Raw genomic sequence first — 19132 nt, forward strand, 5'->3', positions numbered from 1 at the left:
GGCTGATATAACTCAGATTTAATGTGTCCGAGAATACGCAGGCCGTTGCGATTTCGGCATGTATGGACAATGAAAGTCAAAAGTACATTTTTCATAATTTGAATTAATATAATATCGTACAAACAATTATGATCTCTCTGAGAGCATCGCAAAGTCTTGTTACACTCATTTATGCTATACACAGAGATAACCTCACCCCATGACAAATAAACCACACATGATTTAAATACTCTCGTTAGTCTAAATACTTCAATAGAAATATAACTGCCAAACATGAAGGATGGTGTGTTCAAGTGCCAACCTATAAAACAAAAAATATAACTGAATATACAGTGCATTCAGAAAGTATTCAGACCCCTTGACTCTTACACATTCTATTCTAAAATGGATTAAAATGTTTGTTTTTCCCCCTCATCAATCTACACACAATATCCCATAATGACAAAGCAAAAAAATGTTTTGGGGAATTTTTTCTAATGAAATATTACATTTACCTAAGTATTCAGACTCTTTACTTAGCACTTTGTTGAAGCACAGGGGTTAGGCTACCTGGGGCGGCAGGTAGCCTAGTGGTTAGCAAGTAGCCTAGCCTAGTGGTTAGAGCGTTGGACTTTTAACCGAAAGGTTGCAAGATTGAAGAGATGACAAGGTAAAAATCTGTCGTTCTGAACAAGGCAGTTAACCCACTATTCCTAGGCCGTCATTGAAAATAAGAATTTGTTCTTAACCGACTTGCCTAGTCAAATAAAACACTTTTTTAAAAAGCACCTTTGGCAGCAATTACAGCCTTGATAATGACACTACAAGCTTGGCACACCCGTATTTAGGGAGTTTCTCCCATTCTTCTCTGCAGATCCTCTCAAGCTCAGGCCAGGTTGGATGGGGAGTGACACTGCACAGCTATCTTCAGGTCACTCCAGAAATGTTTGATTCGGTTCAAGGGACAAGTCTCTGGTCTCTCAAGGACATTCAAAGACTTGTCCCGAAGCCTAGGGTCATTGTCCTGTTAGAAGGTGAACTGTCGCCCCAGTCTGAGGTCCTGAGCGCTCTGGAGCAGCTTTTCATCAAGGATCTCTCAGTACTTTGCTCTGTACATCTTTCCCTCGATCTCCCTGCCGCTAAAAAACATCCCCATAGCATGATACTGCCACCACCATGCTTCACCGTAGGGATGGTGCCAGGTTTCCTCCTGACGTGACACTTGGTATTCAGGCCAAATAGTTCAATCTTGGTTTCATCTGATCAGAGAATCTTGTTTCTCATGGTCTGAGTCTTAAGGTGCCTTTTGGCAAACTCCAAGTGGGCTGTCATGTGACATGCTCTGTCAACTGTGGGATCTTATATAGACAGGTGTGTGCCTTTCCAAGTCATGTCCAATCAATTGAATTTACGACAGGTGGACTCCATTGACGTTGTAGAAACATCTCAAGGATGATCAATGGAAACAGGATGCACCCGAGATCAAATTTGAGTCTCATAGCAAAGGGTCTGAATACTTACATAATTAAGGTATTTATTTATTTTCATACATTTGCAAACATTTCTAAAAACCTGTTTTCACTTTGTCATTATGGGGTAGTGTGTAGATTGATGAGGGAAAAAACTATTTGAATCCATTTTAGAATAAGGCTATAATAACATAACAAAATGTGGAAAAAGGAAAGGGGTCTGAATATTTTCCAATGCACTGTATATAGCTAGGCCAACAGAATATGGCTTTAGACATAAAGAATTCAGATTATGTAACATAATTCTAGTATCTTACACAAACAAAGACACAGCTGGAAAGTAAACGCTGTACTCTAAACAAAACAAAAGCTATTACAAATGGAGTGTAAAAGTTTGCATCCTCTTTGCTCAAGTTTGATATTATGCCTCATTGAAGAAATTCATCAAAGAATCCAAATCATAGTTATCCAAAACTTCCAACAGCAATGACACCTTTGTCTTCACATTCTGTCCTTTGAATTTGAATTTGTCGATGAAGAGGTCCGTTATCATACCTGGGGAAACAGAAGAACACACACACACACAAGTTACTGTCATGGTAGTTCTGCATACTGTCAAATTAGTTTTGCACCCAGGATATAAGGATCATTGGCAAGCTAGGCTACTGTGATAGCTGAAAATGTCATTTGTTTTTAATTCTACTGAAACAAGAATTTTAGAGCAATATTTATATACCATAAAGTCTTTCCAGGTGAGCTGGTTGTTTCTTGTATTCCTCTAGCAGATAGGCAGACTCGTCTAGAATGTTACGATATTCAGGAATGAGGAAGTCCGCATTCCCCTCGTGAACCTGAAGCTCCTACAAAAAACACACACACACAGTGAAATTTGAGCAAGAGTTGCAATATTAAAGTAGTTTCAATTATTATTATTTTTTGCAACACTGGCACTTACTTTTAATGCGTCAATCAGCTGAACCTTTTTGGCCAATAGCAGCTGATACTCAAGCTTCGGATGAATCATCTTGAGTGTGTGGCCCACTGAATCGTCATTGATATCTGGAATTTAAAGCCGCAAATAAAATTGTGAGATAAGATAATATATGTTTTATTTCATGAACAAAACCGTTTCACTCCATTGTCGATAACTAACTAGTAGCCTAAAAACAGATCAAATGTAACTAGCTAAAGACCTACCATAAGAAATATCGAGATTGTTTTTTCTTTTGGTGGCTTCTTTGGAGAGGACATCCTTCAGTATGGAGATGGTGGAAATGTTGTCAGACTTGAAGTGGCCTTCCCCTTTACTAAAATGACAAAGGGGTTACATTTAAATGACAAAGGGGTTACATTGGTTACATTTACTTGGAAAACTAAACCAAGAACTCTGATTGATGCATATCCCAAAGGGGATCAATTAAGTTGTATTGAATTTAATTCCTAACCAGTATGTGGCTTCCAGCTGCGTTCCAAGGAAAGTGTTCTGGAAGTAGAAGGTGATATTCTCCCCTGCTGGAGTCTTCTCTGGAACCTCTGGCAAGCAGAAGAGGACCCAGGAGTGGATCTCTGCAAAGCTGAATTGGCCAACTAGACTCAAAGTGTTCATGGGTCTGTTTGGGGGGATGGAGAGAAAAAGGGAGAGAATGAAAGAAGACAAAAAAAGAGGGATATTGAACACTGTCTTTCTTTCAGTATCCTTATCCTTACCTGTCCTGTTCAATGGTGTGAGTTCTCTGGTGAAGGGACAGAGGTTTGATGAGGTACTGGCGTACCTGACAGGTCTTGGGCTGCAGGCGTGGGGTGATGTAGGCCTGTAGGGTGCCATATTGGCCCTCAATAGACCTCACCTGGAGAAGGGAGAAGATGCTGTTACACAAGTCATGAGAACACACAGCAGTGTTGCCCATAGCATTGCAGAGGCAGGTGAGACTGGATGGGAACTGGAGACTTAGAGTGGTACTTCTATTGGTTGCAATTGACAATTTATTATGAATTGCCATGAGTACAATTCTAAATAAATTGTTATTGGGCTAAAATCAGTAAAAACTGACTAAAACATACTCTTAAAAAAAATCTCTCACCTTCAGCTCAAGCCGTGTAGTATTTGCTTGGCATCTGTAAGTAACGAGGAGAAAATTGCCTTTTGGCTGCTGGAACAGAAGACATAATTAGTGCCTTGAGGAATCTAAAGCATTCACTTGTATGCTCTCTGTACTAGGACATCTCACCTCTGAATCACATTCGCTGAAACTCACGACAGCAGAGTTCTTGTCGACATCCAGCAGATCAATTGGTACATCACTCTGTAAAGAAAACAATATTAATGTTACAATCCATGACAGAAATATCCACAAGTCATTGCATATGTATAATTAGCAGATCTCTCTCATGCAAAAAAAACATACACATTTCTCTTTCGTGTTCAATACAGAACATAAATACAGAGTCAAGTTAATTTGTTTCACCTGCAACAGCAGATTGTCGATGGCCGTCTGCACTTCCAGGGTCAGGCTGTAGCTGGCGTCATCCTGACACAGGGTGAACTTGTCGTTGACGCTGAACACGGGCATGGCAGACACCGCCGTACTAGACTGCGCGGTTTGCTGGTACTTCTCACGGCCCTGAACGACCTTCATCTGCAGTTGGTCTAGCTCTGCCCTGAGGGGGACAAGTGCTGTGGGTTCATACTGGGAAAATTACAACAGACAGCTAACTTAAATATGAGGAAATTTTTTGCTAAACACAGGACTTTACTTTGGCTGTTGAATTAACCTTGCCAACACTGAGTTTTGCTTACAAAGTTCCATTGATATATATTGCAAATGCAGGTGACAACAACAACTGTCCACAGGTATACCTGAGAGCTGCCACTTTGCTCTGGGTCTCCCGACTCATCTTGACTTCATCTCCAGGGCCTGCCTCTGCCTGCTGGGGCTCTGTAGTCAGCCCTGTCACCCATCCTGGACACACACATATTATTTTAAGTCGCTCACAACTTTGTATCTGTATCTCCTATAGAGAACTTATTGGGAGCAGCAAACAGTCAGCGGACATTAGTTTTTCTCGCTAGTGTTTTTTTTTGTATAGCTCGTGCATAAAACCCTCTCCTTTTGTTGTTAGCTCACCTGTGTACGTGGCTGTCAGAACCTCGTCATAAGACTCCTTCCCAACACAGCCACCCTGAATAGAGGTGACGCTCTCCAATAACACCTAGTGGACAAGTTAGTATCCCAAAGACATGGATTTCTACAATATTCTCTCAACTTTGGGAAAGAAAGTTTATTTATTTTACAACAAAAATACATTTCTATCACCCTTGAATTAAAATAAATGTATTTCCCCCCCTGAATTTCAGATGATATGTACAACGCCAGTAGAATGTGGCATAAAATAATGAAAAATATTATTTGTGGACTTACATGCTCAAAGCGCAATGTGGGCTCATTGGAGCTGTCAAACCCATAGACCTCCACTGTCCCATCATCCCTGCCAACAAGGATGTCTTTCACCCCGTCACCCAGGATATCATACGTGTCGATGCACAAAACACCTAGTAGAAACAGCCATAGAAGAAGAAAATGTGGAATAAGCTCAATGAATGGAATGATGCTATGTGATTGAATGATGTCTAACATGGTAAGTCAATGTTAATAACATTCTTACAATATACAATGATAATACATGTGCTAATTGTGTTTCAGTGCATAGGTACTCTGAGTCTCTGACAGATGAAACGTATACTAGTTTTCATCTTCATTAACAGTACCGTACCTCCTTTCTTTTTCTCATTATCAATCTCCCATTTAGAAGAGGAAGAGGAATCAGTTATCCTAATCAGTCCCAGTTTGCCATCCACAGTTCCATAGAGAATGTCTTCGCCATTAGTCCCTAAAGCAGACGGTGGGGTAGAAGTAGACCAGTTTTCTGTAAGTACAGAGATGTGTGAAATTTACATTTGAGTTCAGTATAAGGATTTTATACTCGCCTCCATCTCGATTGTACAGCTCCAAAACTGAGGGAGGACCAGGGACTTCAATATCATACACAAGCTCAGATCCCTATGGGCAAGAAAACACAAACTCACTGAAGTACTCGTTGAAGTACTTATATACTCATACTGCAGTACTCACAAACAATTTCCATTCACCTGCAACACTCTGAGAACTCGGTCTTGACATGCCAACACAGGGACAATGCGGCCCAAGTTCTCAGCAGGCAAGCACACAATGTCATTAATTTTGTCTCCAGACAGGTAGTAGTCTTGATCCTTGCAGTCACAGTAGTGGTTGTAGATGTAACTCGCACACACAAAAAGGTCTGCTCCTGAAACGTGCCTGAAAAACACATTGTAGGCATGAAAAAAAACACACATTGTAATATAAAGCAGCACAAAAACACACCCACAATTCCCCTTATTTATAAACAGATTAAAGAATGCTCCAAGTCTCTTTAAAAATTAAAGCTAGACTATACTCTCTCAAAACCGTACTCCCAAGTCTCGTTCGTCACTGTTGACAAACATGTGTAGAAGGCTTGGAACCAAGGCCAGGTAACCTATAATTCACATCAAAAAGTTAAAACTCACATGGCATTGATGCTTTCTGTAAGGTTGGCCTCAAAGGACAGGAACTGTTTGCCTTTCTTGGTATATCCCTTCACTTCTGAGCCAGCACACACAAAGATCTTCTCCTGTGGGGTTCCAAGAGCCCCACCAAGGTCCAGCCTTGTTATCTTCTGCCCTGGCAAAGTCTTGAACACAGGCTGGAAAAGATAGGTACAATCAACGTTCATGGAATGAAACTTTATTTATTCATTACACAATGACAAGGGAAACTTGTCTATTAGAGGGCACAGTACCCATGCCACCAAACCGCACAGGGTCAGCTGCAGAGAAGCTTTCCTGGTGCAGATAGGGATTAAGCTAAGTGCCTTGTTCCTGGGCACAACGGCAGTAGGTATTCATATGAAGTCCATGAAAGCGGCTGTATTCTGCTAGCCTTGGTGCCAGTCTGGCTCTGATTTAGCCAACAGTGATTAATGAGTCGGCTCCAAAAAAAAGACTGGCACCCAGGAGAGTATTTCAATGTTGTTAAATATGTAAGACTCAATACCTACCACAGCTTCTCCTTTTTTCATCCCAAAACAAGTTATCACACCATCATGATCAGCAACAGCAACCTGAGACACACAAAACGACATTTCTAACTCAAGAGTACTTGGGACATTGTTCAAATATCATATTCCAACACACCACAAGGTCTATTTATGGGTCACCTCTAATAATGCACATTCACATTACAGTACCTTTTGGGTTGCTTTGCGTCCCAAGGCAGGGAGGAGCCTCATGGTTTTCTGAGATATCACACCAACCTGTGTCGATGAATGTGACAGCCAGAGTCAGTCAGTATCACGAGTCATCCAGTTACTTAAGGTAAAATTGGCAGAGTACAACAACAAAAAATCAAGCTGTTCAACTCTTTTTCCATTCAGGCTACTATTTAGCCATAACATTAGTGACATGATCAGGGGTCGAAATATAGGAAAAATCTACGTTGAATTATCTAGCAAAACATGCAATCCAGTTACCTGTAGATAATCAATTCGGTTGAGATTTATCTCCATGATGTTCTTGGCTTGATGTGAGTGTATGCAGTTCAATTGATTAGCTCGCTATCTAATAACGTTCGCTTAATTATCCAAAAGGTGTCTGTCCAGTAACGTTTAGCGTTTACAATCAACAACAAAAAAATCAGACCGGCGTTACAGGTATCTAAATCAACGTTAGCTAGCTAATAAAGATAGCTGGCTAACATGCGAGGTGAACAAAGAGCATTTTGTCAGATTGGGATTATTCTGTAATAGGGATTAGCCTCGTTGGCTAATTTAGCTGTCTCGCTAAAACTGTAGTCAGAATGCACGTTGCATACTCTCTGACGTATTAGTATATTCTATATAGCCGCCACATCGTTGTTTGATTTAGTTCAACCATAACGTTAGCTAGTTTATCGACATTATAGGAGTTAGAAAATTAAGGTTGTCGAAATAACTAGCATCTGATTCTTCTGCGCGCACACTGGACCCGTTACCCTGGACAACGTTGTTCGTTTGAAGAAGCTTCAATATCATTGGGTGATGGTGATTGTGGTGTGATTCAAGCTAGATTCTGAATGGTTTAGCAGTTCCAGTATTTTTTGTCTTCCTGGATAGTAGAAAGTGGCCATCTAAGAACCAAACCAATAAAATCACCAATGCTCCAAATGAGTCAAAGAATACTAATTGATACGAATCATGTTTATATTAGTGAATATGGAGGTTATAAATCTCATTCAACAAGGTCATTTCTTTAATTTCTTTTGATTGAATAGAATGGATAAATTTATTCCAGCTAAACAAACATCTTTTCTCTAACTCTACAAGTTAAATAAAGACATTTAACATGGGGCGGCAGGGTAGCCTAGTGGTTAGAGCGTTGGACTAGTAACCGGAAGGTTGCGAGTTCAAACCCCCGAGCTGACAAGGTACAGCTGTTCCCAGGCCGTCATTGAAAATAAAATAATAAAAATGCACTGAATCGGAAAACTATAGGGATATTAGCCAAAAATCAGTTATATTCAAACTGAATTTAAATAGATTTTCAATTAGAAAACCTATTAAAAATGCAAATATAAACTTGAATTTGAAACCAGCCTAGTCCTTCCTTCCCATTTACTGCATAACATGTGCTTTGTGCAGACTGAGGAAATGCTGGTATAGTGAAACTGATTAATTTCAGCCATAAATCCTACAACTACATGTTCTTGTACCATTTAAGTCTTCAAAATAGAGCAGATATGTTGCCTTCTCATTTCAGGGCCCTTTTGACACTGCCTCAACTACCAACACATTTTTTTAAATAGTCAATTACATGGCATAGATCACTTTTCAAATTCATAAGAGTACAAATGTGTTAAGACAAAATCATAACCAATGCTTTTCGTGTAAGAAAAATAACATATAAAATGGAATTAGTGGATGTAAAAAATAAAATACAGAGCAACTGACATCGCCTTTGAAAAGCACAATATTTGGCTATTAAAAAAAATTAAATGACTGCAACGATGTATAGTACAATTTAACTATCTAATTTCAGAAGTTAGTATTTTATTTAAAGATAAGAACAAGTATTTTCCATGACAAAGACATTTAACCATCACAAGGTCAATCCTTAGAAGTAGAACACATCAAATAGTCAGCTGGTGTTTATTCCCAAAGAGAGCGAGAGAGAAAAGGGGGAGTGAGTCTTCGGCTGTTCCATAAAGCCATATTGAAAACAATCAGTTTTCAGTGCGTCGCAGTCCGAGTCTCAGCCTCCGCTGTAGCGTATGAACAGAGCAGCAGGAAGACAGACCAGACTAACATTCAAATGGTTTTTTCCCTTGCTCTCAAAGTTGTTGTTCGTCCATCCCGCTCGAGTTGAAATGCTGCCACGCCCCTTACAGTACAAACTATGTTTGTGTGGGAACAGGAAGTAAGATCACACTGCGGTGGGGGCCAGGCGGCTCATAAAGGAGATACTGTTGAGGCACATCTTTCTGAAGAAGGCGGGGCAGGCAGGCTTCATGACGAAATGTTCCAGCAGAATCCGCAGCTCTGAGAACAGGGTGCTGGGAGGGGTGGACAGGGATATTAGGGAATAGGGGGACATGATGGTTTGAGAAATGATTTAATCAACATCATATACCTAGAAACACACAATTCGCCATATTTGTTATTGTACAATTATCCTACATATTAACATTTCTGCACAAAATTCAAATGAGGCTACTTACCGGCAATATGGGTTTCTCCTTGATGTATAGCGGAGAGTTAGAAACCTGTAGTAAATGAAAGGCTGCAGCAAGCTTCCCTGGCCACTGTAAACACAAAGACCAAGAGTTAATCAAGTGACTGGAGTAACCAAGAGTTCATCTCAGTTCATAGTGGTATTGTAAGACATCAAGAAGGAAAAACCCTAATCTGACTTCAGTCTTAAGGTACCATACAAATGTGCTGACAAATTTACCAAGAAATAGAAACATACCTGAAGAGCATGAATATGGTGGCTGGCATGAGGAAGATCTCATTGCAGGCGATGAACTTCAGGATGTTCTGCTGGTTGGCCGAGAGCTTGTTGAGGAAGTTCCTCATGAAGAGAAGGCTATTGGGTCCCATTGCCTAAAAGGGGAATTATACACATCAGGACCTTACACACTGTACATTTTCCATTAATGCCCTAAAATAGGAAATGTCTAATGAGGAGAAATGTGCAAAATTACTATTTTACCTAACCAACACAGGTAGAAGGGTATTTTATGAAATACAATTTTTCAAGTGCTGGTTATGCTTTACCCAACTGACTTTTTAATGGCTTCACGAACATTGAAATGTTTTGGAATCAAAAGGATACTTACGTCAAGAACCTTCTTTGTGTAGGTGGTTGCATGAAGCAATGAGAAGAGGAAGACTGGGAATATGCTCACTGTAGACTGCGGTTAAGTGGCAAACAGCATTAAAAATGTACAACGCAAAATAAACACATTTAAGGTCAGCATCAAATAGTGCTGTCAAGCAATACCTTCTTGTTAATAGGTTTAGTAGGTTTGCATAACCGAAACCACGACCCCCAAGCATTGCAAAACCTTCCTGCAACACAATTGGCCTTCTCCCCAAACCAGTTTGTTGGTGATATACCAAACTCTAGCTTTATCAGAGACCATTATGACAACAACCAAGGCATGGTGATAAGGCCTTTATCTATGGTTGAGAGGATACTTGTAATGGGGTAAGAGTTGACCAGGATGAGGGAGTATAGCAGGTAGTGACAGCTGTCCTCTTGGAGTGCCTGGGCTAGGAAGGCTCTGCTGAGCTGGAAGTGAGGAAGCCGCTGGTGTAGCCGCAGAGCACTGGTGAGTGCGTTGGCCAGCAGTGCACGCTGATAGAAATTGGCAGCCGCCTGAGGTCTGGAATTTGTCAAAAAGAAAGAGAAATGAATTACTCTGAGGGAAGTCAGACTGGTTAACTATCTCTACTTGCACATTCATCTTCTGCACATCAATCACTCCAGTGTTTAATTGGTATATTGTAATTACTTCGCCACCATGGCCTATTTATTGCCTTACCTCATTTGCACACACTGTATATAGATTTTTTTCTACTGTATTATTGACAATATGTTTGTTTATTCCATGTGTAACTGTGTTGTTGTATGTGTCGAACTGCTTTGCTTTATTCTTGACCAGGTCGCAATTGGAAATGAGAACTTGTTCTCAACTAGCCTGGTTAAATAAATACATTTTTAAAACTATACTGAAAAAAAAATGAAAAAAAATTAAATTCAACAATTTCACTGAGTTACAGTTCATAAGGAAATCAGTCAATTTAAATAAATATACTGCTCAAAAAAATAAAGGGAACACTTAAACAACACAATGCAACTCCAAGTCAATCACACTTCTGTGAAATCAAACTGTCCACTTAGGAAGCAACACTGACAATAAATTTCACATGCTGTTGTGCAAATGGAATAGACAACAGGTGGAAATTATAGGCAATTAGCAAGACACCTCCAATAAAGGACTGGTTCTGCAGGTGGTGAACACAGACCACTTCTCAGTTCCTATGCTTCCTGGCTGATGTTTTGGTCACTTTTGAATGCTGGCGGTGTTTTCACTCTAGTGGTAGCATGAGACGGAGTCTACAACCCACACAAGTGGCTCAGGTAGTGCAGCTCATCAATGTGAGCTGTGGCAAGAAGGTTTGCTGTGTCTGTCAGCGTAGTGTCCAGAGCATGGAGGCGCTACCAGGAGACAGGCCAGTACACCAGGAGACGTGGAGGAGGCCATAGGAGGGCAACAACCCAGCAGCAGGACCGCTACCTCTGCCTTTGTGCAAGGAGGAGCAGGAGGAGCACTGCCAGAGCCCTGCAAAATGACCTCCAGCAGGCCACAAATGTGCATGTGTCTGCTCAAACGGTCAGAAACAGACTCCATGAGGGTGGTATGAGGGCCCGACATCCACAGGTGGGGGTTGTGCTTACAGCCCAACACCGTGCAGGACGTTTGCCAGAGAACACTAAGATTGGCAAATTCGCCACTGGCGCCCTGTGCTCTTCATAGATGAAAGCAGGTTCACACTGAGCACATGTGACAGAGTCTGGAGACGACGTGGAGAACATTCTGCTGCCTGCAACATCCTCCAGCATGACCGGTTTGGCGGTGGGTCAGTCATGGTGTGGGGTGGCATTTCTTTGGGGGGCCGCACAGCCCTCCATGTGCTCGCCAGAGGTAGCCGGACTGCCATTAGGTACCGAGATGAGATCCTCAGACCCCTTGTGAGACCATATGCTGGTGCGGTTGGCCCTGGGTTCCTCCTAATGCAAGACAATGCTAGACCTCATGTGGCTGGAGTGTGTCAGCAGTTCCTGCAAGAGGAAGGCATTGATGCTATGGACTGGCCCGTCCGTTCCCCAGACCTGAATCCAATTGAGCACATCTGGGACATCATGTCTCGCTCCATCCACCAACGCCACGTTGCACCACAGACTGTCCAGGAGTTGGCGGATGCTTTAGTCCAGGTCTGGGAGGAGATCCCTCAGGGGACCATCCTTCACCTCATCAGGAGCATGCTCAGGCAATGTAGGGAGGTCATACAGGCACGTGGAGGCCACACACACTACTGAGCCTCATTTTGACTTGTTTTAAGGACATTACATCAAAGTTGGATCAGCCTGTAGTGTGGTTTTCCACTTTAATTTTGAGTGTGACTCTAAATCCAGACCTCCATGGGTTGATACATTTGATTTCCATTGATAATTTGTGTGATTTTGTTGTCAGCACATTCAACTATGTAAAGAAAAAAGTATTTAATAAGAATATTTCATTCATTCAGATCTAGGATGTGTTATTTTAGTGTTCCCTTTATTTTTTTGAGCAGTGTATATTAGGTCGTAATCTATTGATTTCACGACTGGGTAGGGTGGGCTTGGGAAGGCACAGGCCCACCCACTGGGGAGCCAGGCCCAGCCAATCAGAATTTGTTTCCCCCCCAAAACAGGGCTTTATTACAGACATAAATACTCCTCAGATTCATCAGCTGTCCAGGTGGTTGGTCTGAGATGATCCCAACGGTGAAGAAAATAGATGTGGAGGTCCTGTGCTGGTGTGGTTACACGTGGTCTGCGGTTGTCAGGCCAGTTGGACGTACTGACAAATTCTCTAAAACAACTTTGGAGGCGGCTTATGGTATGGAAATGAACATCAATTCTCTGGCAACAGCCCTGGTCGATATTCCTGCAGTCAGCATGCCAAATACAAGCTTCCTCAAAACTTGACATCTGTAGCATTGTGTTGTGACAAAACAGCACATTTTATTGTCCCCCAGAACAAGGTGCACCTGTGTAATGCTAATGAGGTGAGGTAATGCTCATGAGCCTCAGGTGTATGGATTATCTTGGCAAAGGAGAAATGCTCACTAACTGGAACAGTTTTGATCACAAAATGCTACAAAAGTGAATATGTGGTGGGATCGGATGATCATTCCAGACATTAGATAATCCCATTAGTAATACATCTGTTCATTTAGCAGTTATGCATTGTTTGTCTCTGTCAGTTATTGTTGCTATATTGCTATGTGCACACAAAGAAAAATATTATCCCTGGAACTGAGTAAATATTAACAATGATGCAAAACCCAAACTGCAGTAGAAAACCAAACCCAATGACCAGTCCCTGTCATACAGTATTACTTTCTAAATAGACATATAGACAAAGCAAACAATTGGAGCATTGACCCTTACCCTAAGAGAGGTAGAATGAACATTACTGAGCAATAGACTGTGAAGAGCCGCGAGAGCCACATTGCCGTCTCTAGTTTGTTAGCCAACATGAATTGCTGTGAAAAAAAAAGAGTACATTCAAGTTCATAAGATTTAAAAAACTAGACTAAATCATCCACTGTAGGATCACAATCATAGGCCTATACAGTATCAGTATGAGAACTAGGGTTGCTGTAATCCAGAGTTTCATACAGTTTTTGTACCATACCGGGGTATACAGCATTACCGAATGTGCACACAAGGGGCGCAAAAACAATTTAGGCAACAGTGATCTTGATTGTCTCTGCTGTAACCAAGAAGCTTGACATCTAGCCACTTTGCTAGCAAGTTATTAAACCAAATACATTGCTGGTGCCCTGAGCTGCATATAATTTATTTGACATATCTTAGATTTCTTATAGTTATGAGCAGTGGCGTAGCACGTACCCTGTCTGTATTTCAAAGTAAGCCCAAATGTGAGAAAAAAAATGTGTCTACCTTACTGCAATGACGCAATGTAGGGATGCAACTGAATACATAAAAATTGTTTCCCTTGCATTGCACTACAAATCTGGGGCTGCACACATTTGCATGTTTTTGCAATTCAACTAAATTAGGCTTCAGGCTGGATTTATCCTCCACCAAACATTCAAGGTAACAAAATGTCACAAGAGTGTGCGTAAAGTTACAACCTATGACATGCAGTGAAATGTGTGTAGAGTGGAGGTTCTACACTACAGAGTATGTCTAGTGGAGTATAAATCCAGCCGAACAAATACAATCTGATGAAGTAGAAGTGCATGATTACTCACCACTGTCCCTAATTGAGGGGGAGGAGGAGCACTTGTTTGCTCTGTGTCAGCCATCTTCTTGACTCTGGTTTATCCCTGAAAAGAAAAACACAAAGACACCGTTTAATGAATATCTTCTGGCACCCTGACATTGCAAGCCCACTTGAAATGGCAAGAATGATACAATGCTGCTTAGTTCTAGTTCTTTCAGGTTTAGGCCAACTTGATCTCTGTGCCTCTTGAAAAATGGTTTCATAATGATAGATTTAGTGAAACATTGGATGCTAAGGCTAGTGATCTGAGAATATGTTCACAGATTAACAAGCAGAAGAAGACAGTCACTTGGCTTGCAAGCAAAGCGTGACATGTTCGTGAGCTGTTTTGATATGTGCAGTGAAGACGTTAACATCAAAACTAGTTAGCAAGCTAAAACGTTTAAACTGAATCAAGCAAATTTTAGTTATCAGACTTAAGGTTAGCTAGTTAACGTTAATTAGGTTAGTTAGATGACAATTCTTCTCTCATTTGTTCAGTTGTAAATAAGCATTGACGGAACACTGGCGCTGTCCAGCTAGCTGATCTGAAGGTACCAATTATTAGCCAGAAGTGAGACAGATCCAGGAAATGATAAATAGCAAACAAATGTGTTGGCTTTATTTAATTACTTGTGGAAACGTTAGCAAGCTGGCTAATGTCAGTTAATAAACAAGCTAGCCTAATGTACGCTAGCTATTAGCTAATATAGGACTGCCTCCACTAGAATGTTCGGCACTTGCTTGTTAGCAAGCTAGCTAGTAACGGTAGCTCAGTATTTGTCTAGATAGCTAGCTCAAAAAGCATTGTGTAGCTGACGTTAGAGATTATCTGCGTGGACTGTCTGCAATGTAATTCGATTTAGACTATTTCCCGAAAATTACCTGAAACTGTCGAGATCAACGTTAGGTGTCACTTGTACCAGTGATTGTGTTATTTTGTTGGCTAATTTTGCTACTGTAGTTAGCTACTCAGCCATCTGCGTCGTTCCTACCAAAGACAGTATGAAGATATGCAGTACCTGCTTCTCCCTGATCAAGTTGTAGGCGACGTCATTGCGACGTTGGTTAGCTAGGCGCGTGCGCAGAAACACGTTCACCGGGTCTAAAGGTCGTCTCGCCGAAATGTGCTTGTGCATGCCATCAAAAAGACACTCCTTCGATATAAAGTTGTTTTTGACGAAAATGAAAACGTGTCACTTTCATGAGGCTGGAGTAATAACATGTTCCGCCACTTAAGACATTGGCTCGAATCTAGGTAGTGCCTTCAGATTTCGAGAAAAATTTGTTTCAATTATCTTATTGGGCGTGTTTAAATTGTAAAGGCTAACTTGCACCCACACTGCTCACAAGCCTCTGCTAGTGCTAGTTAGCTAAATGTTTAACAAGTGCTAGCTAGCTAGCTGTCATAAATGTTTAATGCTTTTCAACCTGTCCCCAAATTAATGTAATGGGTTAGAGTTTGTTTTGATATTTTAACCTGCGTGTCATGATCGTGTTTGGTGTGGGGGAACAAAATACATTTATGCAAGATGGAGCACGTGCGCAGCTGGTTTGGGTTCCGTGTATAAAGCAACTAACTAGATGAAAGTCGGTGAAAGTGTCAGTGACACTAATGTGGGTTTCCAACAGCAAGGCTCAGATCAGCAACACCGTTTATAAAAGGTTTAATTTATAATGTTGAAATAAACATGTCTCCAACACCCATATCACACACTCACAAACTGAAATCATATGTCTGCACATTATACAATCAATTAGTGAGAGAGAGAGAGCCTCAAACATCACATACATGTTTTTAAAATTTACTGTACACATGAATTGTGGCAAATTGTTGGAGCTAGAAACACAAGCATTTCGCTACACCCTCAATAACATCTGCTAAACATGTGTATGTGACTGATTTCAAATTGGTTCCCTTTTTATGTCTTCGGTCACATTCACCTTGTTCAAAGAAAAACACCCTAATAAAAATAGAGCCTCACACAATGAAGTTGGTGAAGAGCAAATGTTGAAACTTGTAGTCTACTGCAGTCAACTTCATGACCTGATCACATGATTTTTGTAAAGTTCATGCAGTCAACATGTAAACTCAAGTCTTAAAGTCTTTTGCCCTAGAATGCAACACACTTTGGAAGGTGGCGACCAATGACAGTCAACAACTTGACAAAAGTGATCGACTCGAACGCGCCCAATTGACTTCTCAAACCCAGGCCTGGTCTCTCAAGTTTGCGTTCCCGGGAAGTCTCTCGACTTTGCGTCTCTGGGTTTAGAAACTCTGGTTTCCACTGTGAATTAAAATTGATCAACTGACCTTGCACCAGAAAGGGAAAAATATATTGCGATGTTTGTAGACGTGACCAAATTCTCTGTTTTATTGTATTGTAATGAAGCCGGCAGGGAGCAGGTCTCGAACCCTCGACCTTCGAGCCCGAGGGTCCGGCGCGCTATCGACTGTGCCGCAAAAAAAGCATGCTCGTGCTGCTGAGTCGATTTCCGCGCTTATAAACCCAGGGTCGTTAAAGTATTATCTAATTAAGGCTTCTATTATGTTGTCTTAGCAATATTTCTGAGTCAAACATTCACCTTACTGGAACTATTTTACTGTAAATATACAGACGCCTACAGATCTAGGCCTACTTTAGTCAGGATTCTATGTTTAAACTTAATTTTACCTGTGTAAATACATTGTAAATACTCCCAATAAAATATATTGCAAATAATGAGTCTCACATGAGTTCTCAAATGTGCTGTAGGCAAGGAAAAGGCTACAGGGGGAATGTGCAAGAAGGGTTCTTGCATGATCATGTCAATAGGGGGAGGATAGCAACGCAATTCTTACATTGGATCTTACATGGCTTTGATGTTTTAATATAGAGTTGTTATGTGGTACATTACATATTTAATCATTTTTTCATCAGAATCCACTTTTAATAGAAGTGTCAAACTAGCCAACATTAATACTCTTCTATAGCATGGACTAGCTCCAGCACAGATCAAATCAACTGCCCCAAGTGACAGTTACACAGAATATGAATGTGGTGCTGACTGTGATTGGCCAACAATATGGTCAGTCACCCTACATGGTTGGCGGGACATAAAAGGGGTATATCTGTATTCACAACACTATCCCCCTCCAGCAGTGCTGAGTTCCTTCAGACACCTATACTAAAGGCGGGAACAATACAACATTTTCTAAAAACACTTTGCAGAGCAAACAGGTAAAGCATTAAGAATCACATAACAGGTTCATCATTTTAAAACAGATATTCAACAAAACAATGATGTAACAGTCCTTATTTATTCTAAACAGACTGTCTCTGCCTGGCTGAGCTGGAAAGCACATGACATGAACTTGGTGGGTGGGGTGTGTAGTGTTAGAAGGTCTGCACTTTTGGATTGGGGCAGCACCACTGTAGTGCCTGAGATTTTCAGAGGAATGTCCAGACACACAGAATGTTCAGTGGTGGCACACTGATCTTCACCCTGGAGGCCTAGGGTAACTGCATGGGCTGGCTGAAGTACAGGTCTGGTGGTGCCTGTATCAACATCGTCAATAGAGGCAGAGGGGTGACTCTGCCCGGTGTCGAGGGCAGTGACCTCGGAGCGAGCCACAGGGTGGGGGCCTTGCCCGGTGTCGAGGCCAGTGACCTCTGAGCGGGCTGCAGGGTGGGGCCAAATTCCTTTCCATCAGGTCCCATATCCTCTCACTCTTCTCATCCAGGTATGCAGGGAAGCCCGACAGGTTCGCACTCAACTTCAGATACAATTTTATTGGATTTTTTTTTTGTTGAAATATCCAGGAAAAATAAATATAAAATCTGCACAAAAATGCAAAATAGGCCTGGCTTTGCCTCTGCAGCGCAGGGTCTTGTTCTCACTGTGCTAGCTGCCATTTGGTTGCCATAACAATGAGATCAGGGCTTGCACAGTACACTTAGCTGATTGGCTAGCAACTGAATCTACCTAACAAGCTAGCTAGCAATGTCTCGATCAGTGAGAATGCCCCAAAACACACAAACATCTGAAAGTCCACAGAAAAGATTACATGGCTCACAAAAATAACACAAATTTCAATAAATAAAAAAATTGAAAAACACTTGACACCAGTGTTGTCATTTGAGATCTTCACTGAGTGTGAGCTAATGCTAATTCTCAATCACCTCAGCAGCTAACCTTAACATGACTAGCACTGTGAATTGGCACGGTTTACATATCTACAGTTGAAGTCGGAAGTTTACATACACTTAGGTTGGAGTCATTAAAACTAGTTTTTCAACCACTCAATAAATTTCTTGTTAACAAACTATAGTTTTGGCAAGTCGGTTAGGACTTCTACTTTGTGCATGACGCAAGTAACTTTTCCAATAATTGTTTACAGACTGATTATATCACTGTATCACAATTCCAGTGGGTCAGAAGTTTACATACACTAAGTTGAATGTGCCTTTAAACAGCTTGGAAAACTCCAGAAAATGTCATGGCTTTAGAAGCTTCTGATTCTGACATCATTTGAGTCAATTGGAGGTGTACCTGTGGATGTATTTCAAGGCCTACGTTCAAACTCAGTGCCTTTTTGCTTGACATCATGGGAAAATCAAAAGAAATCAGCCAAGTCCTCAGAAAAAAAATTGTAGACCTCCACAAGTCTGATTCATCATTGGGAGCAATTTCCAAACTTCTGAAGGTACCACGTTCATCTGTACAAACAATAGTACGGAAGTATAATCACCATGGAACCACGCAGCCGTCATACCGCTCAGGAAGGAGACGCGTTCTGTCTCCTAGAGATGAACGTACTTTGGTGGAAAAAGTGCAAATCAATCTCAGAACAACAGCAAAGGACCTTGTGAAGATGCTGGAGGAAACGGGTACAAAAGTATCTATATCCACAGTAAAACGAGTCCTAAATCGACATAATCTGAAAGGCCGCTCGGCAAGGAAGAAGCCACTGCTCCAAAACCGCCATAAAAAAAAACAGACTTCGATTTGCAACTGCACATGGGGAAAAAGATCATACGTTTTGGAGAT

General features: G+C 41.2%; 2 protein-coding genes across 3 annotated transcripts; both read right to left on the reverse strand.

Annotated features, from left to right (window-relative positions):
• Nucleotides 1–1496: 1496 nt before the first annotated feature.
• Nucleotides 1497–7586, reverse strand: bbs7 (Bardet-Biedl syndrome 7). Of its 2 annotated transcripts, none has more exons than XM_029662338.2 (19): nt 7035–7586; nt 6753–6818; nt 6564–6626; nt 6034–6209; nt 5596–5782; nt 5434–5506; nt 5220–5336; nt 4868–4998; nt 4574–4658; nt 4306–4408; nt 3914–4106; nt 3677–3751; nt 3530–3595; nt 3156–3295; nt 2894–3058; nt 2646–2755; nt 2404–2507; nt 2185–2308; nt 1497–2003 (listed from the first exon to the last, which is right to left on the reverse strand). In XM_029662338.2, exons 1-19 carry the CDS (start codon nt 7068–7070, stop codon nt 1870–1872), a joined length of 2148 nt encoding a protein of 715 aa, XP_029518198.1. In that variant the 5' UTR covers nt 7071–7586; the 3' UTR covers nt 1497–1869. The 2 variants fall into 2 exon arrangements, with proteins under 2 accessions (XP_029518198.1, XP_029518197.1); XM_029662337.2 differs by having other exon boundaries at nt 3530–3598.
• Nucleotides 7587–7724: 138 nt separating this feature from the next.
• On the reverse strand, nt 7725–15123 carry tmem33 (transmembrane protein 33). Its single transcript, XM_029662339.2, has 8 exons — nt 14987–15123; nt 14091–14165; nt 13261–13355; nt 10239–10426; nt 9878–9945; nt 9508–9641; nt 9257–9340; nt 7725–9091 (listed from the first exon to the last, which is right to left on the reverse strand). Exons 2-8 carry the CDS (start codon nt 14142–14144, stop codon nt 8962–8964), a joined length of 753 nt encoding a protein of 250 aa, XP_029518199.1. The 5' UTR covers nt 14145–14165; nt 14987–15123; the 3' UTR covers nt 7725–8961.
• Nucleotides 15124–19132: the final 4009 nt, after the last annotated feature.

This window comes from Oncorhynchus nerka, linkage group LG6 (assembly GCF_034236695.1).
Source record: "Oncorhynchus nerka isolate Pitt River linkage group LG6, Oner_Uvic_2.0, whole genome shotgun sequence".
Lineage (NCBI taxonomy): Eukaryota > Metazoa > Chordata > Actinopteri > Salmoniformes > Salmonidae > Oncorhynchus > Oncorhynchus nerka.